We start from the raw sequence: 26,999 nt of genomic DNA on the forward strand, positions 1-26,999 counted from the left end.
GAAATAGGGATGTGGACTTTCCATGCAGATGATGGATTAGATGGCGGGTGGGTGAGTGACGTTTTAATGTGAAATTGCTCTTCGTTCCCAAAGACACAGGCCCCAAGTAAAAAGAGCAAATTCCAGTTTTGCAGATGGTGAAGCGAGTGCGACAAGAGGCTGGTAGTCCCTGGTCAGAGAGTAAGAGACTGAGCTACAGCTAGACATCTGGAATGTAGCTCTCTGCATTTTGTCCCAGGCGCTGGCTCCAGGAGTGGCTTTTTTCCCCTTTTCAATAGCAGAGTTAGGTCAGAAATGCTTTGTAGCACCTGAGTTCTAAACACTTGAGCTGGACTTTGACTTACAAATATCATGGGAAGAATACCCCTCCCTTAGGAAAGCTTGCTTTGCCTGCCCACCGAGGGGCCACCAGTGGAGACCCTGGGCCCAGCTGCCAGAGCTAACGACAGAGCCCCTGCTGCCCCCAGCCATCCTCGGCCTCAGCACTCCGTCCTGTGCCAGAGGAGGCAATGTGATGTAGTAGAAAGAGTCTGGCCTTCTGAGGCAGACATAAAGAGTGCTCTGTCACTTACTAGCTTGACCTGACTGAGCCTTGGCTTACTTGATCATTTGATCAGTAAGTTTTTACTGGGTGCGCACTTTGGGTGAGGCCCCTGCTGGGCACTTAGGGATCCAGCAGTGTGGCCCCCAAATCTTGGTTCCTGGGCAAGAAACATACAATTAAACTGCTGGGGTCACAATTACAATGTGACACAGACCACAGTGGAAAGTAGAAGCTGTCAAGGAGGCTCGTCACAGGGGGCCCATCTGGGAAGTCGGTACCCCAAAGAAGCAGCATTTGCAGTGAGATTGGAAGGATGAATAGGAGATAGGAGGTTGGGGCACAGTCCGAGGAGAAAGGCCAGTAAGTCCTAAGGCAGGAATGAACAGCACTGTGGGGCTAACCATTTCTACCCAGATGGGGGCTCCTGGGCATGAGGGGCCTTTACAGTGTTCCTTACCTATTACCTACACAGCAGGCCCCAGTAGGGATCACTCCCCTTCCCACTCCTTCCAGGTAGGCCTTTGCAGTTTAGGCCAGGAGACTCACCATTACTTACAATCTTACTTCTGTGGAAAAGTGCATTCAAGGTATCGAAAACCTGGCTTATAATACATGAATCATTTATACCATTTTATATCATTTGACAGTTGTTCTTATTCAAGTGCATGCATGAGGAAGCTGCAAGAAGAACCAGAGTGCTAATTGCATAGGCTGCTAAATTATCAGAGGTTTCTACCTTGACACATACTCAGTTTGGCACAGCAAGCCTGGGCTTCTCAGATTACTGCCTACTTATGGAGGGGACAACTTCTGGGGGGCTGGGTGAAGAGGATTCCCATGGGGCCATCCTCATCGGAAATGAGTTGCTTGGCTATTTGATGATGATATCTGCTGTGGGTATATATGGGTCCTGTCTCGGCCCCTCCGGTACATTCCCTTCCATGTCTTTGTGATTTCTTTTCCTTTAATTCAGGGAAAGATCCTGTATTTATTTATTTATTTATTTTATTTTTTTTTATTTATTTATGATAGTCACAGAGAGAGAGAGGCAGAGACACAGGCAGAGGGAGAAGCAGGCTCCATGCACCGGGGGCCTGATGTGGGATTCGATCCCGGGTCTCCAGGATCGCGCCCTGGGCCAAAGGCAGGCGCCAAACCGCTGCGCCACCCAGGGATCCCAGATCCTGTATTTAATGTATGGCTTTCCTTACCTACTAGATGTTCCTTAAAAAGAAAAAGAAGAACAAACAGCTCATGTTACTCTATGTGTTTGAAAGTTTTAAGCTTTTGGTGGTGGTTGGACAAAGAATATCTCTTTTCACAGTATGTAATTAAAAAAAAAAAAAAAAGGAGCCTCCTTTATCCAGGATATGTTTTAGGTGGTTTAGCAGTCACACATTCATTCTTCAAACATGTATTGAACAACTGCTTTTAGATCAGGCACTGTGTTAAGCCCTGTACATGTCAAGGGAACAAGATAGTCCTTCATAGACATGTAAACACACATGAACATGATGCAGCAGGAGCTCCAAGGAGCTAGTGATGGTGTTTACACATGAAAACGTTTGCTCCTTGGGATGATAACCTCAGTGCAGTATGAATTTGAACTGGAATGGGGAGGAAAGGGTGGCAGTATAGTCAGACATCTAAGCAAGAGATAAAGGACTGAATGAATCATCATCATGGGTAAATGAGGAGAGCCTGCTGGAGAAAGAGGCACAGCCAATCCTGCCTAGTTATTTCAGATGCTCCAACTGAGGCATCAGTGAGTGAAGCCACCGTGGATGTTCCAGTCCTAGCCAAGCTCCCAGCTGAGTGCAGCCCAAATGTGTTACTTCAGCTGACACCACATGGAGCAGAAGAACCTCCCAGCTGAGCCCAGCCAACCCACAGACTTGAGAGAAATGATTATTTGTTCAAAGCCACTGAGTATGGGAGTGGTTTGCTTTGTAGCAACATATAAGCAAAGCAAAAATATAGAAAGTGAGTAGCCATAACTGTGTTATGCATAAATTTGTTAAAAAGAAACCTCCAGTCAGTTGAGTTTGGCCTGGATTTTTGAACCTGAAATCATAAAGGGGAGTGCCACTTGCTGGTCCAAATAGTGGCCTTTGCATTTCTAAGCCTAGTAGCTGGGCCACTGCCCTGGTTGTTTAGTACAGCTCTTGCTGCCTCTTCTACACCTGGGAAAAATAGAGAGATAGACATGTTACCAAAAAAAATGCTTATTTAGAATTTCAGATACTAGTTAAGTCAGCTTGGTATAGGTGGAAGTTAAGACTGTGAAACCAGTTCCATGTTATAAAGGATGGAACATCTCCTCCCAGATGGACCCTTAGGCTGTCTCCTGTTCCCTATATTGTCATGGAAACCTGGTAGTCAGACCTAACACAGCTCGTGGTACTAGAGTGGTCTCTCTGTGCAAGCACTGTGGCAGCGTTTGCGTTCTATTCTGCTGGAGCCTGAAGGGGAAGATGGGCATGTGTGTGTTTCAGACAGAGGGGTTGTTGCTCTGACATTGATTTCATCTACCTCTTTCTCTTAAAAGGAGAAAACGGCCCCCAGTCGGTAGCTTACTTTTCCACTAGGAAGGATGGAGTGTTTACATGTATTTCAAGTGCTTGTCCTACGTTACAAATGTGAGCAGAACACAAACTGCTGTGTGTTTGCTTTGGAATCATTCACTCCCCAAGGAGAGAGGGTAGGAGTAGCAGATGATTGCAAACTCACAATTGTCCTGGCCCCTTTTGTTTGCTTTCCGTATTACACAATCATATTTAGCATAATTGTTTTGTTTTTGTTGTCTTTTGGTTTGGAAGAAGGGAGGAAATGTATGTGAGGATTTTCTTTTTTATGAAAATACTATCCCCTTCCCCTGCCCGAAGGAGATGGTTCATGCTTTGTCTAGCTGGGGAGACAGCTTGCACCCACCCAACACCAAAACCTTCCTTCACCTATGCCTGCTCATGAGCCCACAACAGACATCTGTGGCTGGGGGTTTCAGGTTCCTGCTGGGTAACTCAGACTCTGAGTTTGGTCTGTGTGTGAGAGAACTGACCCAGGCCGCAGGCTGGTACTTGGGACTTGTAGCTTGAGCTCCTGACTCCTGCCAAGAGAGGAAGAAGCCACTGTTGTGATTTCAGGTAGACTCAGGGACTCCTGGAATGCCCTGCCGTTGACCAATAAACAATGAACTGATCTCATACCAGTTTCAAAATGCAGAAATTATCTTCAGGCTCTGATTCTTTTTTGCCTTGGTCCAAAGAGTCTCAGCGTGGCTCAACTAGGGGAAACTCCAGGGAGGATGAACCTCTCTCCTTCTGCCTCTATAACTGTGCTCCTGCATATGGTAGCCCCTAGCCACATGTGGCTATGCAAATTTAACTAAAATTAAATGCAACTAAAAATTTAGTTCCGCAGTTGCATTTGCTACATTTTAGTGCTTAATAGCCACATGTGGTTTATAGCTACTGGGTTAGACAGCACAGATATAGAACATGTTTGTCATTGCAGACAGTTCTGTTGGGCTGTGTGGCTTTTAGCATGGCAGGGCCCCTAGGATTAAATCCTCTCCAAGTCCCGCAGTGTCCTGTTCTCTTGCTGTCTGGCTACTGTCTGCTTGCTTGTCTCCACCCTAGAGTGCAAGCCCAGTGGGGGAAGGACTTTGTTGGTTGTGTTCTGCTTGCCAGGCCTCATGCAGTGCTAGGTGCAGAGTGCTGGCTTGTTGAGTACAAAAGATGAATGGATGGCTGAATAAGCAGTGTTTGTGGATGCAAAGTAATCCCCTTGGGGCCCTGGAGGTTTGGGTGATCATATTAGGGCATAGTTGTCCTATTAAAAGTCCACTTTATAAAACTCATTGCCTTCTTCTTTTTTTTTTTTTTTTTTTTTGTGGAAAACAACCACAAATACACACAGTTCCTAAAACAGATGAAAATGAGACACCACAGTCGGTGGAAGACAGTCTTTTAGCAATGGCCCCATGCTGTCTTGGAACTTTTTTACTTGGCCTCAGGGGCCAGTAATTTCTAGATGGAACCTTTTGGGAGCCCTTTAGAGGTGGGAAGGATCTCCACGTATTGGGGTAGGTGGGGCTTCTTCTGACGCTCTTTAACCTGTCTACTTGCAGACAGAATGTTCCCCTAGTCATTACACTGGTCTCTGGCACAGCTGCCGTAGCGTCTCTGTTGGCTCAGAGCTGGCCATTTCCAAACCAAATTTATGGCTTGTAGTTCTATGCCACAGTGACGCCCACAGCTCTCCTCTCCCGTGAGCTGAAGAAGAGAGAACAGGGCAATCTCCTAGAGTTTGAAAAGACCCTTTGTCTTTTTCGATCACTGCTTTTTAAGGTGAGCGAGGGCCCTGAGGAGCTTCTCCCAGTAGGCTTCAGGTGCCCAGAAAGCAGGCCTGTCTTGTCTGGATCTTTAGTGGTTGGCAGCTGGCACACAGTAGGCTCTTGGTAAATGGTTTCTGGCTTTGTGAATCCAGGTCTGCAACTGGGTCAGTATTTCTATTCACAGCCTTGCTCTGTTATATTAAAAGGCAGTTTTGGTGTAGTTGGAAGCAGAGCTCTGAAAGGGGCTGTGGGTGTCAGTTTCAACACTCACATGTACGGCTTGAAGGAGTCACCTGAGGTTTGGTTTCCTCATTTGTAAAATAAGGATTATAACTTACCCTGCCTCCTAGGGTTAAATTTGTTCATATTTCATAAGTGATACCTAAATATCAGCTTTTATTATTATTGTTCTTCAGATTTAAGGTCTGGCTATCAAATCCCTTTTGTGACCAAGGAAGAGTTCCTTGGTTTTCCCAGGCATTGGAAGATACAGATAGTTCTGGGGTGCCTGGGTGGCTTGGTTGGTGAAGCATCTGACTCTGGATCTCTGCTCAGGTCTTGATCTCAGGGTCATGAATTCAAGTCCTGCACTGGGTTCAGTGCTGGGTGTGAATCCTACTTAAAAAAAAAAAAGAAAAAAAGAAGATATAGATAGTCCTGGCCTTGGTGACCATGAGAAAATAAGGCATGTCCTTGACTCCTGCTGATTCCCACAGCAAAATAACCTGACAAAGTAGATCTTATGAGCATGTCTCGTTTCAGGTAGGTAGCACATAGGCCCACAAGTGAGAAGGCAGTCGTGTGATACTAGCAGCACCTTAAACTGCTCTTGGACAGTTCTGGGGTCACTGGTTGGCCTGGAAGCCTGGGCAGAAGGATGCCAGCGCCACCCTGGCTTGGTGTGGGCATTTCACCAGGCAGGGTTATAGAGCCAGGTCTGGCTGCATTCAGACAAGTTAGGAATGAGCCTGGGAGGACCACACAGAGGGAGGAAGAGAAACATTTGAGGCCAGCTTTGCTAGTCATAGCCACCTGTGTCCTGTGCCCATTCAGGAGCCCGGGGCCAGGGCTTCCCAAGCCTACCTCATTCAGCTGAACCTTTGCATTCCAAGTTTTCCATGGTACACAGTCAGTTGTAGATGGGAGGACTGGTCATGGCAGAGGGGTCTGGGTGGGGTAAAAGAGAAAAGACCCACTCTCAGTCTGAGAGACAACTTAGGTTTTGAGGTGGAGCCAGGGTAGGAAGCTGTGGATCACCTCTGCCCATGACATAATGCAGGGGGGACGGGGAAAGTTCAGAGCATGGGAGTGGGGGAGTGGCCCAGTCATCTCCTGAGGTGGCAGGAGCCTATGAGGCCAGGCCTGTCACATTGCACCAGCTGATTTTGAGGTAATGCCATGTGTGAGATGCTGCTACAGGACAGGACCAACTTCATCCTCCAAATGCTCAAGTGCCCCAGCTTTGTTCTAGATGTTGGGGATGCATTCACAGTCAAAACAGACATCCTCCTTGTCTTTGCTGGGTTCAGAGTTGGGGATTCTATTGTCAATCAGATCATACAATTCATCATCACAAACTGTGTTAAGTGTCGTGAAGGAAAAGTGAGGTGTGAGAGGTTATAGGGGACCCATGCTCATTGGGCTTGAAGGAGTCACCTGGGGAGTGACTTGAAGGTCTTGAAGAAGTTGCTCCTGAATGGGCACAGGACGCAGGTGACAGTCAGAGGAAGCCTCCTAAAAGAGATGCTATGAGCTGAAATGTGAGGTAGGGGTGGGAGGAAAGGAGAAGGAACAGTATGACCAAAGGCCTGAAGGTAGGAGCAAATGTAGCTTATTTGAGAACCGGCAAGCAGGCCAGTCTACCCGACCAGAGACCAGTAGTGAGCAAGGTGGGGTGAAGCAGCGAGAGCCAAGGCCAGGGAGGGGGCCCAGGGTCAGATTCTGTTAGGCCTAGAAGACCACGTGAAGGAACACCACTGTAGGGTTTAAAGCAGGGACAAGCTAAGGGGCGGGATGAGGCTGGGGATCCCATGCAGGGCTGAAATGTGGATGATATACCACCCCCTCCCACTATCTTGTGAGCTTAAACTCTTTCCTCTGTGTGGCAGCCTGGGAGGCACTGGGCTTCCTCTGGGTATGACCCTCTATAGTTTTGGAGGAGTGTCGGAGCACTAGACTCTATCGTGAGACATTATCAGGACAGTCCCCTCTGGGCTTGGGCAGGACTCAGGTTGCACCTGTGCATGTAGGAGCCCCAAGGGCCTTCGGGGAAGACAAGCTGTGCTGTCCATCCTGAGGAGGCCTGCATGGTTTCAGCCCTCAGCTGCTCCCTCCCTGCGCTGAGCAGCCAGTACCCAGGCCTGAGGTCAGGGTAGCAGGAGGCTCTGGTTTTACACTTGGGAGGCAGTCTGTGTACTAGTGGATGGGCTTGGACTCTATTGAAATTTGGCCAGTTTGGTGGAGGTGGAGCGGGGGTGGTGGTGGTGGTAGAGGGGGTGGTGTGTGTTCCAAATGCTCCCCTGAAGGATGTGATACTGTCTCCGGATTCCCTCTGCTATTCTGGAAAAGAGCCTGAAGATACATCTGAAACAGGGGTTGTATTCACACCTTCCCTAAGAGCTTGGTATGATTATTCAGTCAATTCTAGTGTCACTAATGGCCAGATGTGTGCTTATGACATTGCCATGCATTATTGTGGGACATGCATTCTGTCATCTTGTGCTGATTGAGAGCCTTGAGTGGGCCTAGAACTCTGCTATTTAGGGGTGGATCAGAGTGGATCCAGCTGTCAAGGCCCATGCAGCCTAATCATGGGTTATTCAACAGAAGCTCATGGATTCTATGATCCAATTATTATTTTCCAGCTGTATCCTATTGCTAACAGGGCTTCACTGGTAAAAGGGTTCATGGTCAAATAAGTGGGAGGTGCATTGTCCTACATGCCCCTTGATCTGCTTATCTGTTGGTGTGTAACAAGCTCACAAAACTTGATGGCTTAATACAACGATTTATTATTATTTCTTACAGCTCAATGGGTTGGCAGGGCTCAGCTGGGTGATTCTCACTTGGGGTGTCTCATGCAATTACTTATTTTTATCTAGTAGTTACAATCAGGTGGTAGTGGGGAGTGGACTCATCTAATGGTTTTTTCTCTCACTTGGCTCTGTGCCTGGGTTGTTTGGGCATCTCTGTACCCGTGGTTCTGTCACATGCTAGCTTGGGCTTCCTCATCACGTGGCAGTCTCAGGGTTGTTAGGCTTCTTATGGGGTAGCTGAGTTTCCCTAGAGTGAATGTTGCAAGAGGCCTGGGAAGAAACTGCAAAGCTCAGAAGTCCCAGAACATTTCCACAACATTTTATTGGTCAAATTACTGAGGCTATTCCAGATTCAAGGGGAGGGAGTTAGCTCAATGGGAAGACTAGCACACAATCTGCTGCTATCACAATGCATAAGAATGTACCAAAGATGTCTGAGAAGTTGCCGCAGTCAAGCAACCTGTTTAACTCAGTATTTCCCAATCTGATTATTATTATCTTTTTAAATCAGGAAATCCCTTTCTCATAGAAAATCACTTGAATTCTGCAAAAGAGAGAGCAGTGGGCAGAAATGGAAGGGTGATAGAGGTGGGTCCCAAAACTACTTTCTAAGAAATGAAGCTCTCCAAAGATGGAATGTAGAGATTGCTAGTGAGTTCCTTATTTGGGCAAGTACTCAAACAGGGGTCATGTGGCCTACATGTGAGGATGGAGAGGCTGAACATCCTGGTGGCAAAGGCTTTGATTTGACTTCTGACTGATCCAGGTTCTAATCCATCACTTACAGCTGTGTAACATTGGACGAGTTACCTCTTTCTGGCTTGAGTGGCTTTATCTACAAAATAAACAGTTCCTATTTCACAGGGCTGTTGTGAGGATTAATGAGGTCCCTGCCTGTGGATCACCTAGCACAGGATGCTTTTCTTGGTTAGACTTTGTGGCTGCTCAGTTCCCTTCCACTTCTAGGGTTTAATAACTTTGGGTTTATTCTGGACTTTCTCCCCAAGGCAAAGCAGTATTGTGAGACATGGACTCAGCCCTACCTTCCTTGCAAAAGTAACGTCTCCACCCTTTTACTTTTCTCCGACCTAGTTCCTCATCAGTGACCGTGATCCTCAGTGCAATCTCCACTGCTCCAAGACTCAGCCCAAACCCATCTGTGCCTCCGATGGCAGGTCCTATGAGTCCATGTGTGAGTACCAGCGAGCCAAGTGCAGAGAGCCGACCCTGGGTGTGGTGCATCGAGGTCGATGCAAAGGTGAGTGTGTGTGTGCTTCCACACAGTAGAGAAGACACTTCCAGGCACCATGGTGCCCTGCTTGGAACGCTGTCCAAGGGGGAAGCTCAGAAAGAGTCTGTCCCTTTTGTTTGCAGCTATCCCCTGGAGGGATATGAGAAGAGTAACTGAATGAACTCCCTGAAGGAATGAGCACTATTTTGTCTTTCAAATACTGCCCCCAGGCTAGGGCTTAAGAGAGATGTGTGCTGCTATCTGGCTCGAGCTATTTATTTTTATTTTTTATTTTTGTAAATGGAGATGCTTAAAATGGCACGGCATTATTGTTGGCTCCTGAATAGGGAAGGATTCCAAATTGTTGGCCAGCAGATGTATTTTGTTTGGGCTGCTCACATGTTGAAAAATATTAAAAACATTTGAGACAACATTTAAAAATTGAGAGATTCAACATAAAAATCTGGATTTTTATACTTCTCATAAATAATTGGAAGCTCTGGTAGTATTAGGGCTGTGTTCCCTCCCACAGGGAAACACATGGCTAGACCTGAGGAGCAGCTTCCTCCTTTGAAGGATGGGGTGGGGGGGGGTCTGCTCTCCAGTTTGCTACACTCCTCAGCCTCCCTGTGGTATCTCCAAGCTGAATGCCATTCTTTGCACACCCAGTTCAGTTCCCTAATTTATATCACTTTCCTATGCCCTGTAGATAATTTGAATTTGTGATTCCTGGGCTGCTTAGAGCTGTTGTCAGAATTGTGTGAGACTAAGCAGGTTGCCCTAGAGCTTCTGATCTTCCAAAGAAAGCGCTTGCAATTCTTGAACTCCTAAACATCTTTGAGACCCCTTGGGCTTGCAGGTTTTTTAATAAACCCAGTGAAAAATAATAGAGGTGGGACTTTCTTTTTCCCATGGGAGGGGCTAAGAGGACTTGGGAGAAAAAAATAAGCAGAATCTGGTACAAATGCACCTCCCTAACTTTTCTAAGAGTAACATTAAGTAGAAGATGAGGCTGAGCAGCACTTGCTAGCCACTGCCTTTACATTGTTAGAAAAGCCAGTAGGTGGTATGTGGGCTCACCCACAGCAGAGAGGTTCTCTCTCAGCATTCTTAGTACCAGGCAGCCATTTTTGTCTCATGGCTCCAATGTGGATTCCAGTGAAGTATGAAACATGCTCCTCCTTACCTCCTTATAGACGCTGGCCAGAGCAAGTGTCGCCTGGAGCGGGCTCAGGCCCTAGAGCAAGCCAAGAAGCCCCAGGAGGCGGTGTTTGTCCCAGAATGCAGCGAGGACGGCTCCTTTACCCAGGTGAGGCCTTGGCCAAGTCTCTCAGGCCCATTTCCTGGACCGAGGCCGAGGGGAGGTGCTTGAGAGTGGGAGGGCCCCTCAGAGCCTTTGCTTTCTGGGAAACTGGTGAGGGCTCTTTGACACCCCTCTGTGCTACCTTCTGGTGCCTGCATTCCCTCTCCGGGGCCCTCCATGCCTTCCCTTGCCAGCTGGCAGTGGGTCCTGAAAAGGGGCATGGAAGTCTGAGCCAGGAAACTGGCATTGCTTGGTCCCCGTCCTCCCTGCTGGCTGTCTCCATTTTTCTCTTCTGTCAAATGCAGGCTGATTATTTTTCTTATCCCTGCCAGTTTCCATGGGCAACCCTGGTAATCCCTTCTCTGTTTATTTCTACCCCTCTGCACTCCCCTTCTTTCTACTCCTGGTCCTTGAATGAAGCAGTGCTTCCTTTAAGCATACATTGTACCATGGTTCTTGGAGTGTTTGTGTGTGTGCGTGTGCTCACATACATGTGCATGCATGCATGTATATATGCATTCAGATTTAAAAATTTCTTTTCAGGCAGTCCCACCTCTCATCCTGCACAGGCTTCTGGTTAGTGCTTTTTGTAAAAAGTAATGTTGGCTATGTTTATGTTGGCATAACTATTTCTAAAACATAGGCAGCACAGGACAATAGGGTACTCCTTTATAAAGCTTTTCAGCTGGATGGGGATGTAGTCTGGGGGGGGAGGGGAGAGGCGGTGGATGAAGGTGTTGTCGGAGCCAAAGTAGGGAAGGTCACTGGACAAGGGTGAGTCAGCCACATGGTTGGGGATGGTCCTGGTGCCTGCTTCTCCCTTTGTGGAATGGAGCAGCATTTGGAGGAGTCCCACGATGTTAGGCTGGAAGCAGAGGCTTCAGAGGTTTAAAGCTTCCCTGTAATTCAAAATCAAGGGGGCAGAGGGTATAGACTGGCCTTTGGTTTTTTTGGGGGGATGAGCCTGGGGATTGCTGATTTCAGACTGACCACTTGTTGCAGTGGAAATGTGGAGGGGGGTGGTGGGAAGGGTTTGGGCATCGCATTTGTTAAAATTCGCAGCTGATTCAAATGTTTAGAGCCTCCAGGATAAACTGACCTTGGCTGCCAACCCTGCGAGAGGTGCTTCTATTCATTTTCTCACTAAGGCCTCACTGCAAACTGGTGAGGTAGGTGTTATCCACACTTAACAGGCACAAGGAGTGCCAGGGCTGGGATTCAAACTCAGAGCCCTCTAGCTCCCAAGGCCATGGTGGCTTGTGTTCTGCTGCCCACCGCACTGGCAGCTTTTCCGGAGGCTCTGCAGTGTGGACTGCAAGGAGGTAGTCTCCTGCTGCGGTTTGAGTGGGGGTCCTGGAGCCACCCTGCCCCAGGGGTGATTCTCAGCACCTCCACCTCAGGCGAGTCATTGAGCTTCTCTGCGCCTCAGTGTCCTTATGTGAAAAGTAGATGAAGATTGACCTTATTATCATACATAATCATAATAATTACATTATACATATTATATGTTACTATTGTTATTACTGTTATTAATGAGTATTACTATAGCTTACCTCATGGGGCTGTGGTGAGGATTTAAATACGTTAATGCATGGTCAGCACTTGGAACACATAAATGCTATTTAAATATCCTGCATTTTCACCAGCATGTCCCCATAACTACTCTGGTGCTCCTACTCACATCTTCCCAAGATGTTATGAATGATGTCACTCAAGGAAAGTACAACCTTTTGTTGAACCTCTCCCCATCAGTTTTTTTTTTTTTAATTTATTATGTATTCTGGTGGAGAGAAGGCAGGTGATGTGTGTGTATGTATATGACACTGTACTACTGAGAATTCACAGGAGGGGAGAAAGTCAGACTTCTCTCGACTTTGTTTGGGGCTGACACGGGGGTAGAGGTCGTAGGGAGGAGGCGAAGTTGATGGTCATCGTTTTCCTTTCTCTATGATTGTGTAATCCCCAATGTGTTGCTTATGAGAAGGTTGGCTCCTGCCCTCCTGGTTCCGAGGTGTTTGCTGCCCTGTGACGGACAGCTGCTGGCCAGCTTTTGTTTTGGCGAGGCGGGTCCAGGCCAGGTGGTATTTGCTGGGAAAGAAACTTCCAAATTAATCCGGGCAGAATTGCTAAACGAGAGGGCCCCTGAAGTTCAGCAGAGGTTGGATAGACAGTCAAGAACCCCTTCATTTGTTTGACACACTAAGCACTGCCATGTGTCTGTAGGCCCGAGGCTGGCTCACCCCGGTGGGCAGCCAGGCGGCCAGACAGCCGGCTCGTCCCCGTCACAGTGATTGAAACGGATGTGCTTTTTCCCTTGATCAAAGACACTGCAATAACTTCACAAAATGAGGCTGCCTCTTTGAGTGTGCTTCAGTAACAGGGACAGGCTGCCCAAAGGCTGTGAGACAGAAGGCTTTGTCCCTCCCCCGACCTCCACTATCAGTTAGCCGGACATTTTTTTGTTTTGTTTGTAAGACCAACATCCAGAGACCAGCTGTGTTACTTGAATATGCTTTAGAATATCGGTATGCACGCATCCTGATGTTATTACCATATTTTAGCCCTGGGAATTATTACGCAGTAATGTGCTCTTGAAGTTTATGGAGGGAGCAAGGGGACCTTAATAGGACTGGATTTGTTTGGCCTGGGACACAGCTTGGGACCACATGAGTGGGTTGGTCTTAATGGGGTTCATGTGGGTTGCAGTGGTCTCTGTTCTCTTCTTTGTTTGCCCTGTCCTCTTTCCTCCCCAGCCCCCACTCCAACTCACCCAGTAGGGTGGTGCACATTAGGTTACATGTGACTTTGGAAAACCTTGCATCTAGGCTACACCCCAAATGCTGGGAGTGGGACCCAGACATTGTATTATTTTAAGCTTCCCCAGGTGATGGTAGTGTTTGGTCAAAGTTTTGAATGACCCGCTGCTGTAAGGACTTCATCACTCTTGTTCTTGATTGCATCATTGGAATGTGGAGTTCAGGCTCTCTGGGGACCTGCTGAGTCAGGTTGGGAGTTAAGCGCTTTGTCCTTCCCCATGGCCTTATCTGTTTTCTCTTCTGGGTGTCAGGAACGTAATTCCTGACATCTGTTCTGCCAAGCCCTCTGCCAAGCAGTTGTCTGGTGCCCAAACCGATTAGCTGAAAGCTCAGCTGTAGTGGAAGGGTATTGGATTAACACCACCAGGAAATGTTGGCTGGAGCTTGTCAAACTGGTGCATCACTGAGCAATAATGATGGCTACTCTGCTGAGTGCTACTTGGTGTAAGGCACCGGGTTTTACACCCGTTAATCTTCACTGGAACCCTTTGAGGTAGTTACTAATACCCTTATTTATAAAGGAAAACTAAGTTTCGGAGAGGTTGAATAACTGGTTCAAGGTCACTACACTAAAAAGGGTTTGTACCCAGGCCTATCTAATTTCAAGGCATGAGCTTTTAACTTTTTTTTAAAAGTGGCCTTGATCTGTGTATAATTTATATTCATCACCATTGTTACTCCAAAAGTCTCCACTGTGGTGCTGGTGGCCATTCCATAAAGGGAAAAATTAAAAATTAAAAAAAAAAGAAAAAGAAAAATACTTTGATTACAGAAATCTTCAAATATACAAAAAGAAATAATAGTATAATGAACTCCATGTACCTGTCACCCAGCTTCAACTATTACTGACGTGTGGCTGATTCTGTTTCATTTCTACCTCATTTTCATTTCCCATCCCGAACTGGACTGTTTCAAGTAAATCCCAGACACAGTATTTTTTTCATCTCCAACATTTTGGAGTTCTGCTTTGTTCTGGACTGTGTGCTGGTTGCCATGGAGAGTTCAAGAAATGTCACGACTTATGTCCTCAAGGAGCTTTCATGCTGAAAAGATATGAAAACCAATGATAAAGTATTATATTCCAAATGGTTATATTTAAAATGTTCATTTACAAGTCAGTAATTTGGAATTCCAAGTGCATTTTATTGTTGAAAAATATATATCAATTAAAAGTTTCTGAACAGGGGCATCTGGGTAGCTAGCTCAGTTGGTTAAATGACTCTTGGTTTCAGCTCAGGTCATGATCTCAGGGTTGTGAGATTGAGCCCTTTGGCAGGCTCCACACTCACTGGGGAATCAGCTTGGGATTCTCTCCCTCCCCCTACTCACTCTCTCTCTCAAATAAGTAAGTCTTTAAAGAAATTTTTTTTAAAGATTTTATTTCTTTATTCATGAGAGACACATAGAGAAAGAGGCAGAGACACAACACAGGCAGAGGGAGAAGCAGGCTGCACGCAGGAAGCCCCATATGGGACTGGATCCCGGAACCCTGGGATCACACCCTGAGCAAAAGGCAGATGCTCAGGCACTAAACCACCCAGGCATCCCTAAAAAATTTTTTTGATTCAATTAACATATAATGTATTTTTCGTTTCAGAGGTAGAGGTCAGTGACTCATCAATCTTATATAACATCCAGTGCTCATTACATCACGGGCCCTCCTAATGCCCATAACCCAGTTACCCTATCTCCCCACCCCACCCCCTTCAGCAACCCTCAGTTTGTTTCCTATGATTAAGAGTCTTTTATTGTTTGTCTCCCTCTCTGATTCCGTCTTGTTTTATTTTTTCCTCTCTTCCTCTATGATCCTCTGTTTTATTTCTTAAATTCCACATGAGTGAGATCATGTGATAATTATCTTTCTCTGATAGACTTTAAAATAAATAAATCTTTTTAAAAAAAGTTTCTGAATAGAAAACCTGAACCAAAACTAAAAGACAAATGACATATATTAGTCTTAATGACAAAGGGCTAATATATGAAGAATTCTTACACACCAGAAAGATCCTAGTAGAAAACCAGCAAGAGATGCCAACCAGCAGATCACACAGTAGTAATAAATAACCAATAAGTGAATATGAGTCATGTCATTTTCCTTAGTAATTAAAGCAATACAAACTAAAAAAATGTCATTTTGCCTACCAAATTGTTAAAAAATGGAGAAAAGATAGTAATATTCAGGCTTGGATATTACTAACTATTGAGGATTACTACAGGGAAAAAGCCACTCCCCACATTACAGTTTGGAAAGGAAGCTGGCATTGACATTTTGTAGAATAATTTTGCAATATGGGTCAAAAGTCCTTGATTGTGCCTACATCTTGTGCCTACCCTTCCACTTCTAGGAATTTATTCTAAGGAAACAAGAATATATGCAAATACTTAGCCACATGGATTTCCATCTAAGTTCTGGTTATAGTAGCAAAAGTTTGGAAACTATCTAAATATCTAGTAATGGAGAATCACTTAAACAAATTAGATGTAATTTATTTTATTTTTTTAAATATATTTTTAAAAATTTTTATTTATTTATGATAGTCACAGAGAGAGAAACAGAGGCAGAGACACAGGCAGAGAGAGAAGCAGGCTCCATGTACCGGGAGCCCGACGTGGGAATCGATCCTGGGTCTCCAGGATCGCGCCCTAGGCCAAAGGCAGGCGCCAAACCGCTGCGCCACCCAGGGATCCCTAGATGTAATTTATATTCAATTCATAGCTGCTATACTCTGCAGCTAGTAAAAGGATGTGTTACAGAGAATCATTTTACATATTGAGTGTACATAGGTATGTTAGAGACTTGATTCATCAAATAATTAAAAAGAGAACTGTTTTCATTTTGTTCTAAATAGAAAAGTTATATACACTTTGTGAAAAAAAATTCTGATAATACAGAAGTAGATAGAGTAGAAAGGTAGAGCCAATGATCTCATCGCCTTGAAAGAGTAGCAGTTGAGTCTCTAAGTCTCCAGTTTTTCCCTTTAGGCATACTTACCATTATTTAGAACAAAAATGGTATATTATATATCTTTTAATAACATTTTTTAAACTAATTACATTGTGGGTTTATTTACATGTTATGTATAAATCTGTCTAGTTTTAAAATTTTCATTGAAGTATAATTGATATACAGTGTTTATTAGCTTTGGGTATACATACAACATAATGATTCAACTTTTGTGTACATTGTGAAATGATCACCTCAATACGTTTATTTACCATCTGTTGCCATACAAATTTAATACAATAATGCTGATTGCATTCTCTATGTTCTATTTACATCCTCACGACTTATTTCTTTTAAGTGCAAGTTTGTACTTCTGGTTCCCTTGATCTTTTTCACACCCACCAACCCCTCTCCCCTATGACAACCACCAGTCTGTTCTCTGTATCTGGACTTTGTTTTGTTTATTTGTTTTGTTTTTTAGATTCTACATACGAGTGAAATCGTGCAGTATTTGTATCTTGTCTGACTTATTTCAATAAGCATAACTCTCAAGAACCATCAGTGTTGTTACAAATGGCAAGACTTTATTCTTTTTTATGGCTAAGTAATATTCCATCTCATCACACACTCACTCACACACACACACACACACACACGTCTTCTTTATTCATCTGCTGTTGGACCCCTCGATTATTTCCATATCTTGGTTATTGTAAACAAGTGAACATAGGGGTGCTTATATCTTTTTGAATTGCTGTTTTCATTTTCTTTAGACAATACCCAGAAGTGAGTGGAGTTCCTGGATCATATGGTAGTTCTATTTTTAATTTTTTGAGGAGCCTCCATATTGTTTCCGTGCACCAATATATGCTACCATCAACAGAGTGCAAGGGATCCCTTTTCTTCACATCCTTGCTAACACTTGTTATTTCTTATTGTTTTGATACTAGCCATTGTGACAGGTGTAAGATGATACCTCATTGCGGTTTTGATTTACATTTCCCTGACAATTAATGATATTGAACATCTTTTTCTGTGCCTGCTGGCCATCTATATGTCTTCTTTGGGAAAATGTCTATTTAGATCCTCTGCCCATCTTTAAACTGGATTGCTTGGTTTATGTTATTAAGTTGTTCTTTTCATATTTGATATTTGGATATTAACCCCTTATTGAATATATAGGTTGCTTTTTCATTTGGTGGATGGTTTCCTTCTCTGTGCAGAAGCTTTTGGGGTTGATGTAGATCCCATTTATTTTGTTTAGTTTTACTTTTGTTTCCCTTGCCTTTGGAGTTAGATTAAAAAAAATATTGCTAAGACAGATATCAAGGAGCTTATTGCCTGTGCTTTCTTTTAAGAGTTTTATGGCTTCAGGTCTGACATTCAAGTGTTTAATCCATTTTGAGTTTAGCGGCACCTGAGTAGCTCAGTTGGTCAAATTTCCAACTCTTGATTTTGGCTCAGCTCATGATCTCAGGGTCGCGAGATTGAGCCCTGCGTCAGGCTCTGTGCTGGGCTTGGAACCTGCTTAAGATTCTCTCTCTACCTCTCCCTATGCCTCTCCTTCTCCTGTTTCTACCTCTCTAAAATAAGTAAGTAAGTAAATAAATAAATAAACAATCCATTTTGTGTTTATTTTGGGGTATGGTGTAAAATAGTGGTCTAGTTTCATTCTTTTGGATGTGGCTGTCAGGTTTTCCCAATACCATTTATTGGAAAGACTGTCCTTTCCCCATTGTGTATTGTTCCCTCCTTTGTCAAATATTAATTGACCATATAGGCATGGGTTTATTTCCAGGCTCTTGATTCTGGTCCATTGGTTTGTGTGTCTGTTTAAATGTCAATACTGTACTGTTTTGATTACTATAGCTTTGCACTGTAGTTTGAAATCTGGGAGCGTGATACCACTACCTTTGTTCTTTCTCAAGATTGCTTTGGCAATTGAGGGGACTTTGTGGTGTCATACAAATTTTGTAATTATTTCTGCTAGTTTTATGAAAAGTGCTATTGGAATTTTGATGGGGATTGCATTTTTCTGTAGATTACTTTGTAATCTAGTGTGATTAGTGTGAACATTGTACAATATTAATTCTTCTAATCCATGAACACAAAAATAATCTGCATTTATTTGTGTCTTTCTCAATTTCTTTCTTTAATGTCTTACAGGTTTCAGTGTATAGGTCTTTCACCTCCGTGGTTAAATTTATTTGTAAATATTTATTCTTTTTGATGCAATTGTGAATAGGATTGTTTTCTTGATTTCTCTTTCTGATGTTTTATTATTAGTGTATAGAAACAATGGATTTTTTGCATATTAATCTTGTATCCTGCAACCTTTTAGAACTCATTTATTAGTTCTAACAGCTTTTGTGGTGGAATCTTTCAGGTTCTCTCTACATAGTATCATGTCATCTGCAAATAGTGAATGTTTTACTTCTTCTTTTCCTCTTTAGATGAACTTTATTTCTTTTCCTTGCCTAATTGCTGTGGCTAGGATTTCCAATACTATTGTGAATAAAAGTGAGGAGGGTGGGGCTCCTTATCTTGTTCCTGATCTTAAAGGAAAAGTTTTCAGCTTTTCATCATTGAGAATAATATTAGCATTGGGTTTGTCATATATAGCCTTTGTTATGTGGAGGTACATTCACTCTATATCCACTGTGTGGAGAAGTTTTAATCATAAATGGATATCAGATTTTGCCAAATACTTTTCCTGCATCTGATGAGATATCATATCATTTTTATCTTTTATTTTGTTAATGTGATATATCACTTTGATTGATTTGTGGATTTTGAACTATCCTTGGAGTAAATCCCATTTGATCACGGTGTATGATTCTTTAATGTACTGTTGAGTTTGGTTTGCTTATATTTTGTTGAGGAGTTTTGCATCTATGTTCTTCAAAGATATTGGTCTTTAATTTTCTTTTGTTGTTGTTCTTGTCTGGTTTTGGTATCAGGGTGTTGCTGGCTTCATAAAATTACTTAGGGAGTGCTTCCTCCTCTTCAATGTTTTGGAAGAGTTTAAGAAGGATGGGTATTAAATCTTTCTTGAATGTTTGCTAGAATTCACCAGTGAAGTCATCTGGTCCTGGACTTTTGCTTCTTGGGAAGATTTTTCTTCAGTATCCTTAGTAGTGATCAGTCTATTCAGATTTTCTGTTTCTTCTTGATTCAGCTTTAGAAGATTGTATGTTTTTTTGGAATTTATCCCTTCTAGTTTGCTCAATTTGTTGGCATGTAATTGCTCATGGTAGTCTCATATAATCCTCTGTATTTCTGTGGTATCTGTTGTAAGTTCTCTTTCATTTTTTATTTTATTTATTTTAGGACTTTTTTTTTTCAGTGAGTCTAGGTGAAGGTTTGTCAGTTTTATTTATCTTTTCAAAGAACCAGCTCTTAGTTTCTTTGATCTTTTCAATTGCCTTTTTATTCTCTATTTTATTTATTTCTGCTCTGATCTCCTTCCTTCTACTACATTTGGGTTTCACGTGTTTTTCTTTTTCTAGTTTCTTTAGGTGTCCAGTTAGATAGTTTATTTGAGATTTTTCTTATTTCTTGAGGTAGGCCTGTATTACTGTGCACTTCCCTCTCAGAACCATTATAGCTATATCCATAGATTTTGCTATGTCATTTTTCTGTTTTTAATTTGTCTCTAGGTATTTTTTGATTTCTTCTTTAATTTTTTTTTTCTGGTAGTTGTTCAGTAGCATGTTGTTTAATTTCCAAGTGTTTGTGGTTTTTACAGTTTTCTTCTTGTAATTTATTCTTTTTTATACCATTGTGGTTGGAAAAGATGCTTGAAATGATTTAAATTCTCTTCAGTTTATTGAGATTTGTTTTTTGGCCTAACACATGATCTATCATGGGGAATGTTCCATGTGCACTTGAGAAGAATGCATGTTCTACCACTTTTGGATGGACTGTTCTCTCTATATATATTAAGTCCATATGGTCTAATGTGTCACTTAAGGCTGCTGTTTCCTTATTAATTTTCTGTCTGGATGATCTATTTATTGGTGTAAGTAGGATTCTAAACTCCCTTGCTGTTATTGTACTGCTATTGATTTCCCCCTTTATGTCTGTTAATATTTGCTTTATATATTTTGGTGCTCCTCTCTTGGGTACATATATATTTATAAATGTATCTTTTTTCTGGATTAACCGCTTTATTATTACACAATGACTTTCTTTGACTGCTATTACAGTCTTTGTTTTAAAGTCTCTTTTGTTGGATATAAGTCTAGCTTCACCAGCTTTCTCTTGGTTTCCATTTGCATGGGATGTATTTTTGCATCTCTTCACTTTCAGTTTATGTGTGTCCTTACTTCCAAAGTGAATCTTCTATATCTAGGCAGCATATAGATGAGTCTTGTTGTTTTGCGTGTATGTGTGTTTTAACTCATTCAGCCACTCTACATCTTTCTTTAAAAAATATTTTTATTTATCTATTCATGAGAGACACATAGAGAGAGGCAGAGACATAGGCAGAGGAAGAAGCAGGCTCCCTGCAGGCAGCTTGATGTGGGACTTGATCCTGGAACCCTGGGATCATGCCCTGAGCTGAAGGCACTGAGCCACCCAGGTGCCCCACTCTGTGTCTTTTGATTGGAGAATTTAGTTCATTGACATTTAAAGTACCTATTGATAAGGTATGTAATCATTGCCGTTTTGTTAATTTTCTGGCTGTTTTTATAGTTTCTTTGTGCTCCTTTTTCTCTCTTCCCTGGTGGTTTGATGTCTTTAGTGTTATGTGTAGGTTCCTTTCTTGTTTTCTTCTACGTATTACTATAAGTTTTGCTTTGTGCTTACCACAGGGTTTACACAGAATATACTATATATATGACAGTCTACTTTAGGTTGATAGCAACTTAAATTTGAGTACATTCCAAAAATCTACATTTTTACTATCCCCTCCCAAGGTTTTTATGTGTTTAGACATTACACTTTACCCTTTTTATTTAATTTGTCTTGTAACTAATGTAGTTTTAGTTAATTCTGCTACTTTTGTCTTTTAACCTTCATACTGGCTTATAAGTGATTTAACCAATACCTTTACTATATATATACCTTTTCCAGGGAGATTTTCACTTTTGCATTTTTTTTTTTTTTTGTTAATTAGTGCCATTTCTTTTCAGTGTAGAAGTCCCTTTAACATTTATTATAAGGCTGGTTTAGTGGTGATGAATTCTTTTAGCTTTTGCTTATCTGGAAAACTTTGTCTCTTCTTCACTTCTGAATGATAATCTTGCTCAGTATAATATTTGTGGTTGGAAGCTGCTAAAGAGTCTGGTCATAGCATTGTAGGGTTTCCCTTCTATATAACAAGCTGCTTTTCTTTTGCTGCTTTTAAGATTCTCTCTTTAACTCATGACATTTTAATTATAATGTGCCTTGGTGTGGATCCTTTTGGGTTCATTTATTTGGAACTCTCTGGGCTTCCTGGACCTGGATGTCTGCTTTTTACCCCCAAGTTAAGGAGTTTTTGGCAAATAAGTTTTCTGCCCCTTCCTTTTTTCTCTTCCTCCTCTGGAACCCCTATAATGTGAATGTTATTCTGCTTGATGTCCCATAGGTCTCTTAAGTTATCTTCATTTTTAGAATTCTTTTTTCTTTTTTTTAAGAAAGATTTTCTTATTTATTTTAGAGAGAGAGAGAGAGAGAGAGAGAGAGAGTGAGAGCATGCATGCTAGTAGGGGGAGGAGCAGAGGGACAGGGAGAGAATCTTAAGCAGACTCCCTACTGAGTGTGGGGCTTGATGTGGGGCTCGATGTGGGGCTTGATGCAGGGCTCAATCTAACAACCCTGAAACCGTGACCTGAGCCAAAATCAAGAGTTGGATGTCCAACCAACTGAGCTACCCAGCTGCCCCTATTTTATTTTTTTCCTTTTTGCTGTTCTGTCTGGTGAATTCCAATATTTTGTCTTCCAACTCGCTGATCCATTCTTCTGCTTCATCCAGCCTGCTGCTGAACCCCTCTTGTGTATTTTTCGGTTCAGCTTCTGTATTCTTTAGCACTGGGACTTCTGTTTGGTACTTTAAAATATTTCTTTCTATCTCTTTGATGAAGTTCTCACTGGGTTCCTCCATTCTTCTCCCAAATTCAGTGAGCATCGTTATGATCATTTGAATTCTTCACTGGTTTGATTACTTATCTCTGTATCCTTACAGAGGTCTTTTTTGAAGTTTTGTCTTGTTCTATCATTTGGAACATATTTCTCCATTTCCTCATTTTGGTTGACTCCTTGTGTTTGTTTCAATGCATTAGGCAAAACAGCTACTTCTCCCAGTCTTGAAGTAGCAGCCGTGTGTAGATGATGAACGTTATAGTCCAACCCTGCCCTAGTTCTTGGTTGTCAACTGAACTTTTGTGATTGTCTATGCAATCTGATCTATTCTTGTAATGCCTATGTTGTTGAGGGTATGTCAAGACCTGTCAATGTTACAGGGGAAAGAATCTCATTTAGCACCTAGTTTCAGGCTGACTGGAAGTCAGGCCTTCAGGCAGCAACTTTTAAAAGCTTTTAAAGAATATATATATGTATGTATGTATAAATATATTTACACCTAGTCCTCTGGGGCTGCAATCATAATTCCTGCCAGCCTCCAGCTCAGGAGATCTGGAGGTGTCCTCTGGGTGACAGTTGCAAAAACCACGGCTCCAGATGAATATATAAACTTCCTTGGAGGTCTTGTAAAGCAGTAGCAAGGCCCAGAGTTGTGTAAGAATGATGTCTCCCTGCTCATGCTCCCTGAGAGTGCCCTAGTAGCCTCTAGAGATGTGGGACACCTGAAGGCTGTCCCTCAGGCTGTAGCTCTAGGATAAGTAAATAGGCCTCTTTCACAGAAAGATTGGGTATGTGGTTCAGTCTGATGTCTGTGCTGTGACTACATGGGGTGTTGGCCTGCCTGGAACTGTCTTAGAATTTATAACTGTCTGTTATAGTCCTTTGGAGCTCAGGAAAGCCAGACCCCATGGCCACCGGGGCCAGGCAAATGAGGGATATTCCCTGTGTGGTTTGTGGGCACTGACATTAGCAGGGCAGCTGGAGAGTGTAGGGGGTGGGGCACCCTCTCTGACTTAAGAAATGTGGTTGGTTAATGCCTCAACTGTGCACACCTGAGGGCTTCAGCCATGCTACTGGAGAGTGCTGTGTCTGTGCTGGGAATGTTGGCCTCGGGTTGGGGTCTGGAGAAAGCCACGACCAGTCAAAGTCACCAGCCCCAGTTAGGGTGTGAGTGAGTGTAATAACCATCTATGCTGCTGACCTTAGCAAAGGAGTGAAAGAATGCCGTGACCACTCATGCCCATCTACCCCAACTAGGGAGCAGGGTGGCACTGCAACCACCTGTGCTCTCTGACCTCAGCCAGACAATGGGGCCATGCCGAGACTGCCCCCCCCCTCCCCTCCCAGGGGGGCAGGGGAGAGTGCTGTGTCTGAACAGGACTGCCTGCACTAGTACGTAGAGAATACCCAAAGAGCATCTGCTGGCACTTTTGTCTCTAGCGAGAGCCCCAACTATCTCCTGCCTCTCCAGCAGATGTACCCAGACCAGCAGATAAATCTTTACATACAGCCCAGGAGCTTTTCAAATTGCTTTTGCACTGGATCCCTGTAGTGAATGAGACTGCATGAGACCTTTAAAGGGGGAATCTCAGTTTCTTAGAGCATTTTGGGTGCCTTGGATATCAGCCCCTGGCTTTTCTAAGACAGGTGTTTTTTTGAGGGTCTCATCTCTCTGGTGCAGATAGTAGGGGTTCTCGGAGAGATGCGGGACCGGTGAGAGCCTTCCCTATTGTGTTACCACATGGGTGGGGTGTGTGTGAGAGGATTTTGGCGAGACCATGTCTCTGCATCTTCTACCCATTTTCATATGGTCCTTTTATCCCTTGTTGTAGAGAAGCAGTTCATCTAGTTTTCTGAGATCTTTTTCAGAGAGAAATGACGCATATGTAGCTGTAGATCCATGTGTGGGATGAGAGGAGGTGAGTTCAGGTTCTTTCTATACTGTCGTCTTTGACCTCTCCTCTTTACCCTGTTTTTAATGGCTGCATTGTATGCCATTGTATGATTACACTATGAATCCTAGAAATTCGGGGATTCAGTTTCTGGAATTTGAATAGTGGGTCAAAAGAACACACACTAGGGCAGCCCGGGTGGCTCAGCGGTTTAGCGCCATCTTCAGCCCAGGGCGTTATCCTGGAGACCCGGGATCGAGTCCCGTGTCGGGCTCCTTGCATGGAGCCTGCTTGTCCCTCTGCCTGTGTCTCTGCCTCTCTCTCTCTCTCTGTGTCTATCATGAATAAATAAATAAAATCTTAAAAAAAAAGAATACACACTGTTTAAGGCATATGATGCATATATCACCAAATTGCCTTCCACAATGTTGAGCACAATGTGGTTGATCCGTGGTTGTTAATGAAATACATTCCCAAGCCATTTTAATTTTTGTGTAGATGGATTGTCCTCACAATACTGTAGAATATAAAACACCATTTGTAATGTTACTTCAATGTGATAAAATATATTATTTCCCATCTTTGATTTCATGTTCCAGGAACAGTCTTCCTTAATAAAGATTTATCAGGCATTAACACTTTCCTCATTTGTACTTGTTCTAATCACTGCTCCCCACACTAATGCATGTATACACATGCTTTTCTATTTCCTGAGGTCATTTTAAATTTTTTTAAATTAAAAAATTTTGTTGTTGTTGTTGTTGTTTCTAGGGGCCTGGGGAGCTGTAATTGTTTTTGATGATGCTTTGGTCTGAAGTCAGAAGTGCAAAGAAAAAGTTCTGTGGGTTTTTTTTGGCAAGGATGGTGGGGTCCCCTTGTCATCATTTCTATAGTTCTCACTGTTACATTTCCTAAAGCTTAGAAAGCTACAACTTATTTCCTAGGTGCCTGGGCCAAGCTATGAACCAGGTGTGGATGTTCCATTCTTAGCTCCCTCTCCTCCCCACCCCCATAGAACAGAATGGCATTCCTGAAGTCACCCCTACAAGCCTGAGATGTGACTAGCTTGCCCTGGAATCACCCGGGTTTACCAGCTGGACCTTCCTCTGCCAAGTTCCCAGCAAGCATGGGAGGCATTGATGCTCTGATGACCCCGGCAGAACAAACATTGGCAGGCTGGAGTGCTGAGCATCGTCATCGGGGCAGGGTTTGTCCTATCTCTGATGAGTCTAGGAGCTATGTCTTTTTGTCTTCATGTGGAACTGTCTTACCTAGAGCCACTGTGTGGGTCTCTCCTCACTGCAGAGGCCTCTCCAGGTAAAGTACTAAAACCCTGGCTGCATCCATAAGCTGGAGCGTTCTGACTTCTCTAGCCATAAATGGCTCCTTTGGATGCTCCCAGACAAAGCCAGTTCTGTATGTTTTAGTGGATGGTGGCCTGCTCTAGGCTCCCCAAGCCTTCTGTGGTATGTACAATGCCAACTTTTTTTTTTTTTAAGCAGTTACACTGTTACAAAATCAAGCCCCTCCTTTATGTATAAATGGCATAATGGTAAATAGCCCCACTGTTGCTTGAGTTGTTGCTTTTCTTTTTCTTTTTTTGGTCAAATACTCAATAAACACATTATAATTGTTATAATTTGAACATCAGCTGTGCCCAGGGCATCTTATTCCTTGTGTTATGTATGTTTTTCATTGCATCACTTTTGTTCCAAACAACCAGATATTTCATGTGATAATTTATATGAAAATGCCCACAATTTAGCACATAACTGCAACTCAGCAAATGTTAGTTTTCATCCTCTTTAGGTATCAGTTTGCTCAACTGTAAAGTGGGAGAACTTGTTGAGCTATTTCAGAGGTCAGCAAACTGTGACCTGTGAATCGGCCACTTGTTTTTTTTTTTTTTTTTTAAGATTTTATTTATTTATTCATGAGAGACAGAGAGAGAGACAGAGAGAGACAGAGAGAGAGGCAGAGACACAGGCAGAGAGAGAAGCAGGCTCCATGCAGGGAGCCCGACATGGGGCTCGATCCTGGGTCTCCAGGGTCATGCCCTGGGCTGAAGGTGGCACTAAACTGCTGAGCCACCCAGGCTGCCCTGGCCACCTGGGTTTGTTCTTTAAAATAACAGCTTTCAGGGCACCTGGGTGGTGGAGTTGGTTAAGCAGCCAGCTCTTGATCTCAGCTCAAGTCTTAATATAAGGATCATGAACTCAAGCCCTGAGTTGGACTTTCCCCTGGTTGTGGAGCCTACCTAAAAAAATTTAAAATAGGGGCATCTGGGTGGCTCAGTGGTTGAGCATCTGCCTTCAGCTCAGGTCGTGATCCCGGGGTCCTGGGATTGAGTCTCACATTGGGCTCCCCATAGGGAGCCTACTTCTCCCTCTGCCTGTGTCTCTGCCTCTCTCTGTGTGTCTCTCATGAATAAATAAGTAAAATCTTATTTAAAAAAAATTAAAATAACAGTTTTCGTGATATAATTCACGTTCCATAAAATTTATCCTTTCAAGTGTACAATTCAGTGGCTTTTAACATTCAGAGTTGTATGCAGCCAGTCTTCCAATCTCGCACCAGAATATTTTCATCACCTAAAAACAAATTCTGTGCCCATTCATTGGCAGTCCTGTGAAAGTGAATTTTTAATTTTGTGGTGATGGCAGGGACAGGGTCTGATCCTTTCATGTGCAGGAAGAACTCATCTAGCAAGAGGCTCATTTATGCTCTTGCACACAGTAGAAGCCACCACTCTTCTCTTTTCGATGAGAGAACCGATTACCCTTGGATCACCCATTAGGTGCAGAGGAGAGTCAGACGATGTGGATAGAC

At 43.2% G+C, this 26,999-nt stretch overlaps 1 protein-coding gene across 4 annotated transcripts in view; it reads left to right on the forward strand.

Annotated features, from left to right (window-relative positions):
* Positions 1-26,999, forward strand: part of SMOC1 (SPARC related modular calcium binding 1) — a 154,603-nt gene that overhangs the window by 61,085 nt on the left and 66,519 nt on the right. For all 4 annotated transcript variants that reach the window (XM_038545079.1, XM_038545081.1, XM_038545082.1 and 1 more), the window contains exons 2-3: positions 9,008-9,173; positions 10,343-10,455. In XM_038545079.1, the coding sequence (XP_038401007.1) occupies positions 9,008-9,173; positions 10,343-10,455 (279 nt within the window). The remainder of the gene's footprint in view (positions 1-9,007; positions 9,174-10,342; positions 10,456-26,999) is intronic.

Source organism: Canis lupus, chromosome 8 (genome assembly GCF_011100685.1).
Source record: "Canis lupus familiaris isolate Mischka breed German Shepherd chromosome 8, alternate assembly UU_Cfam_GSD_1.0, whole genome shotgun sequence".
Taxonomy (NCBI): Eukaryota; Metazoa; Chordata; class Mammalia; order Carnivora; family Canidae; genus Canis; species Canis lupus.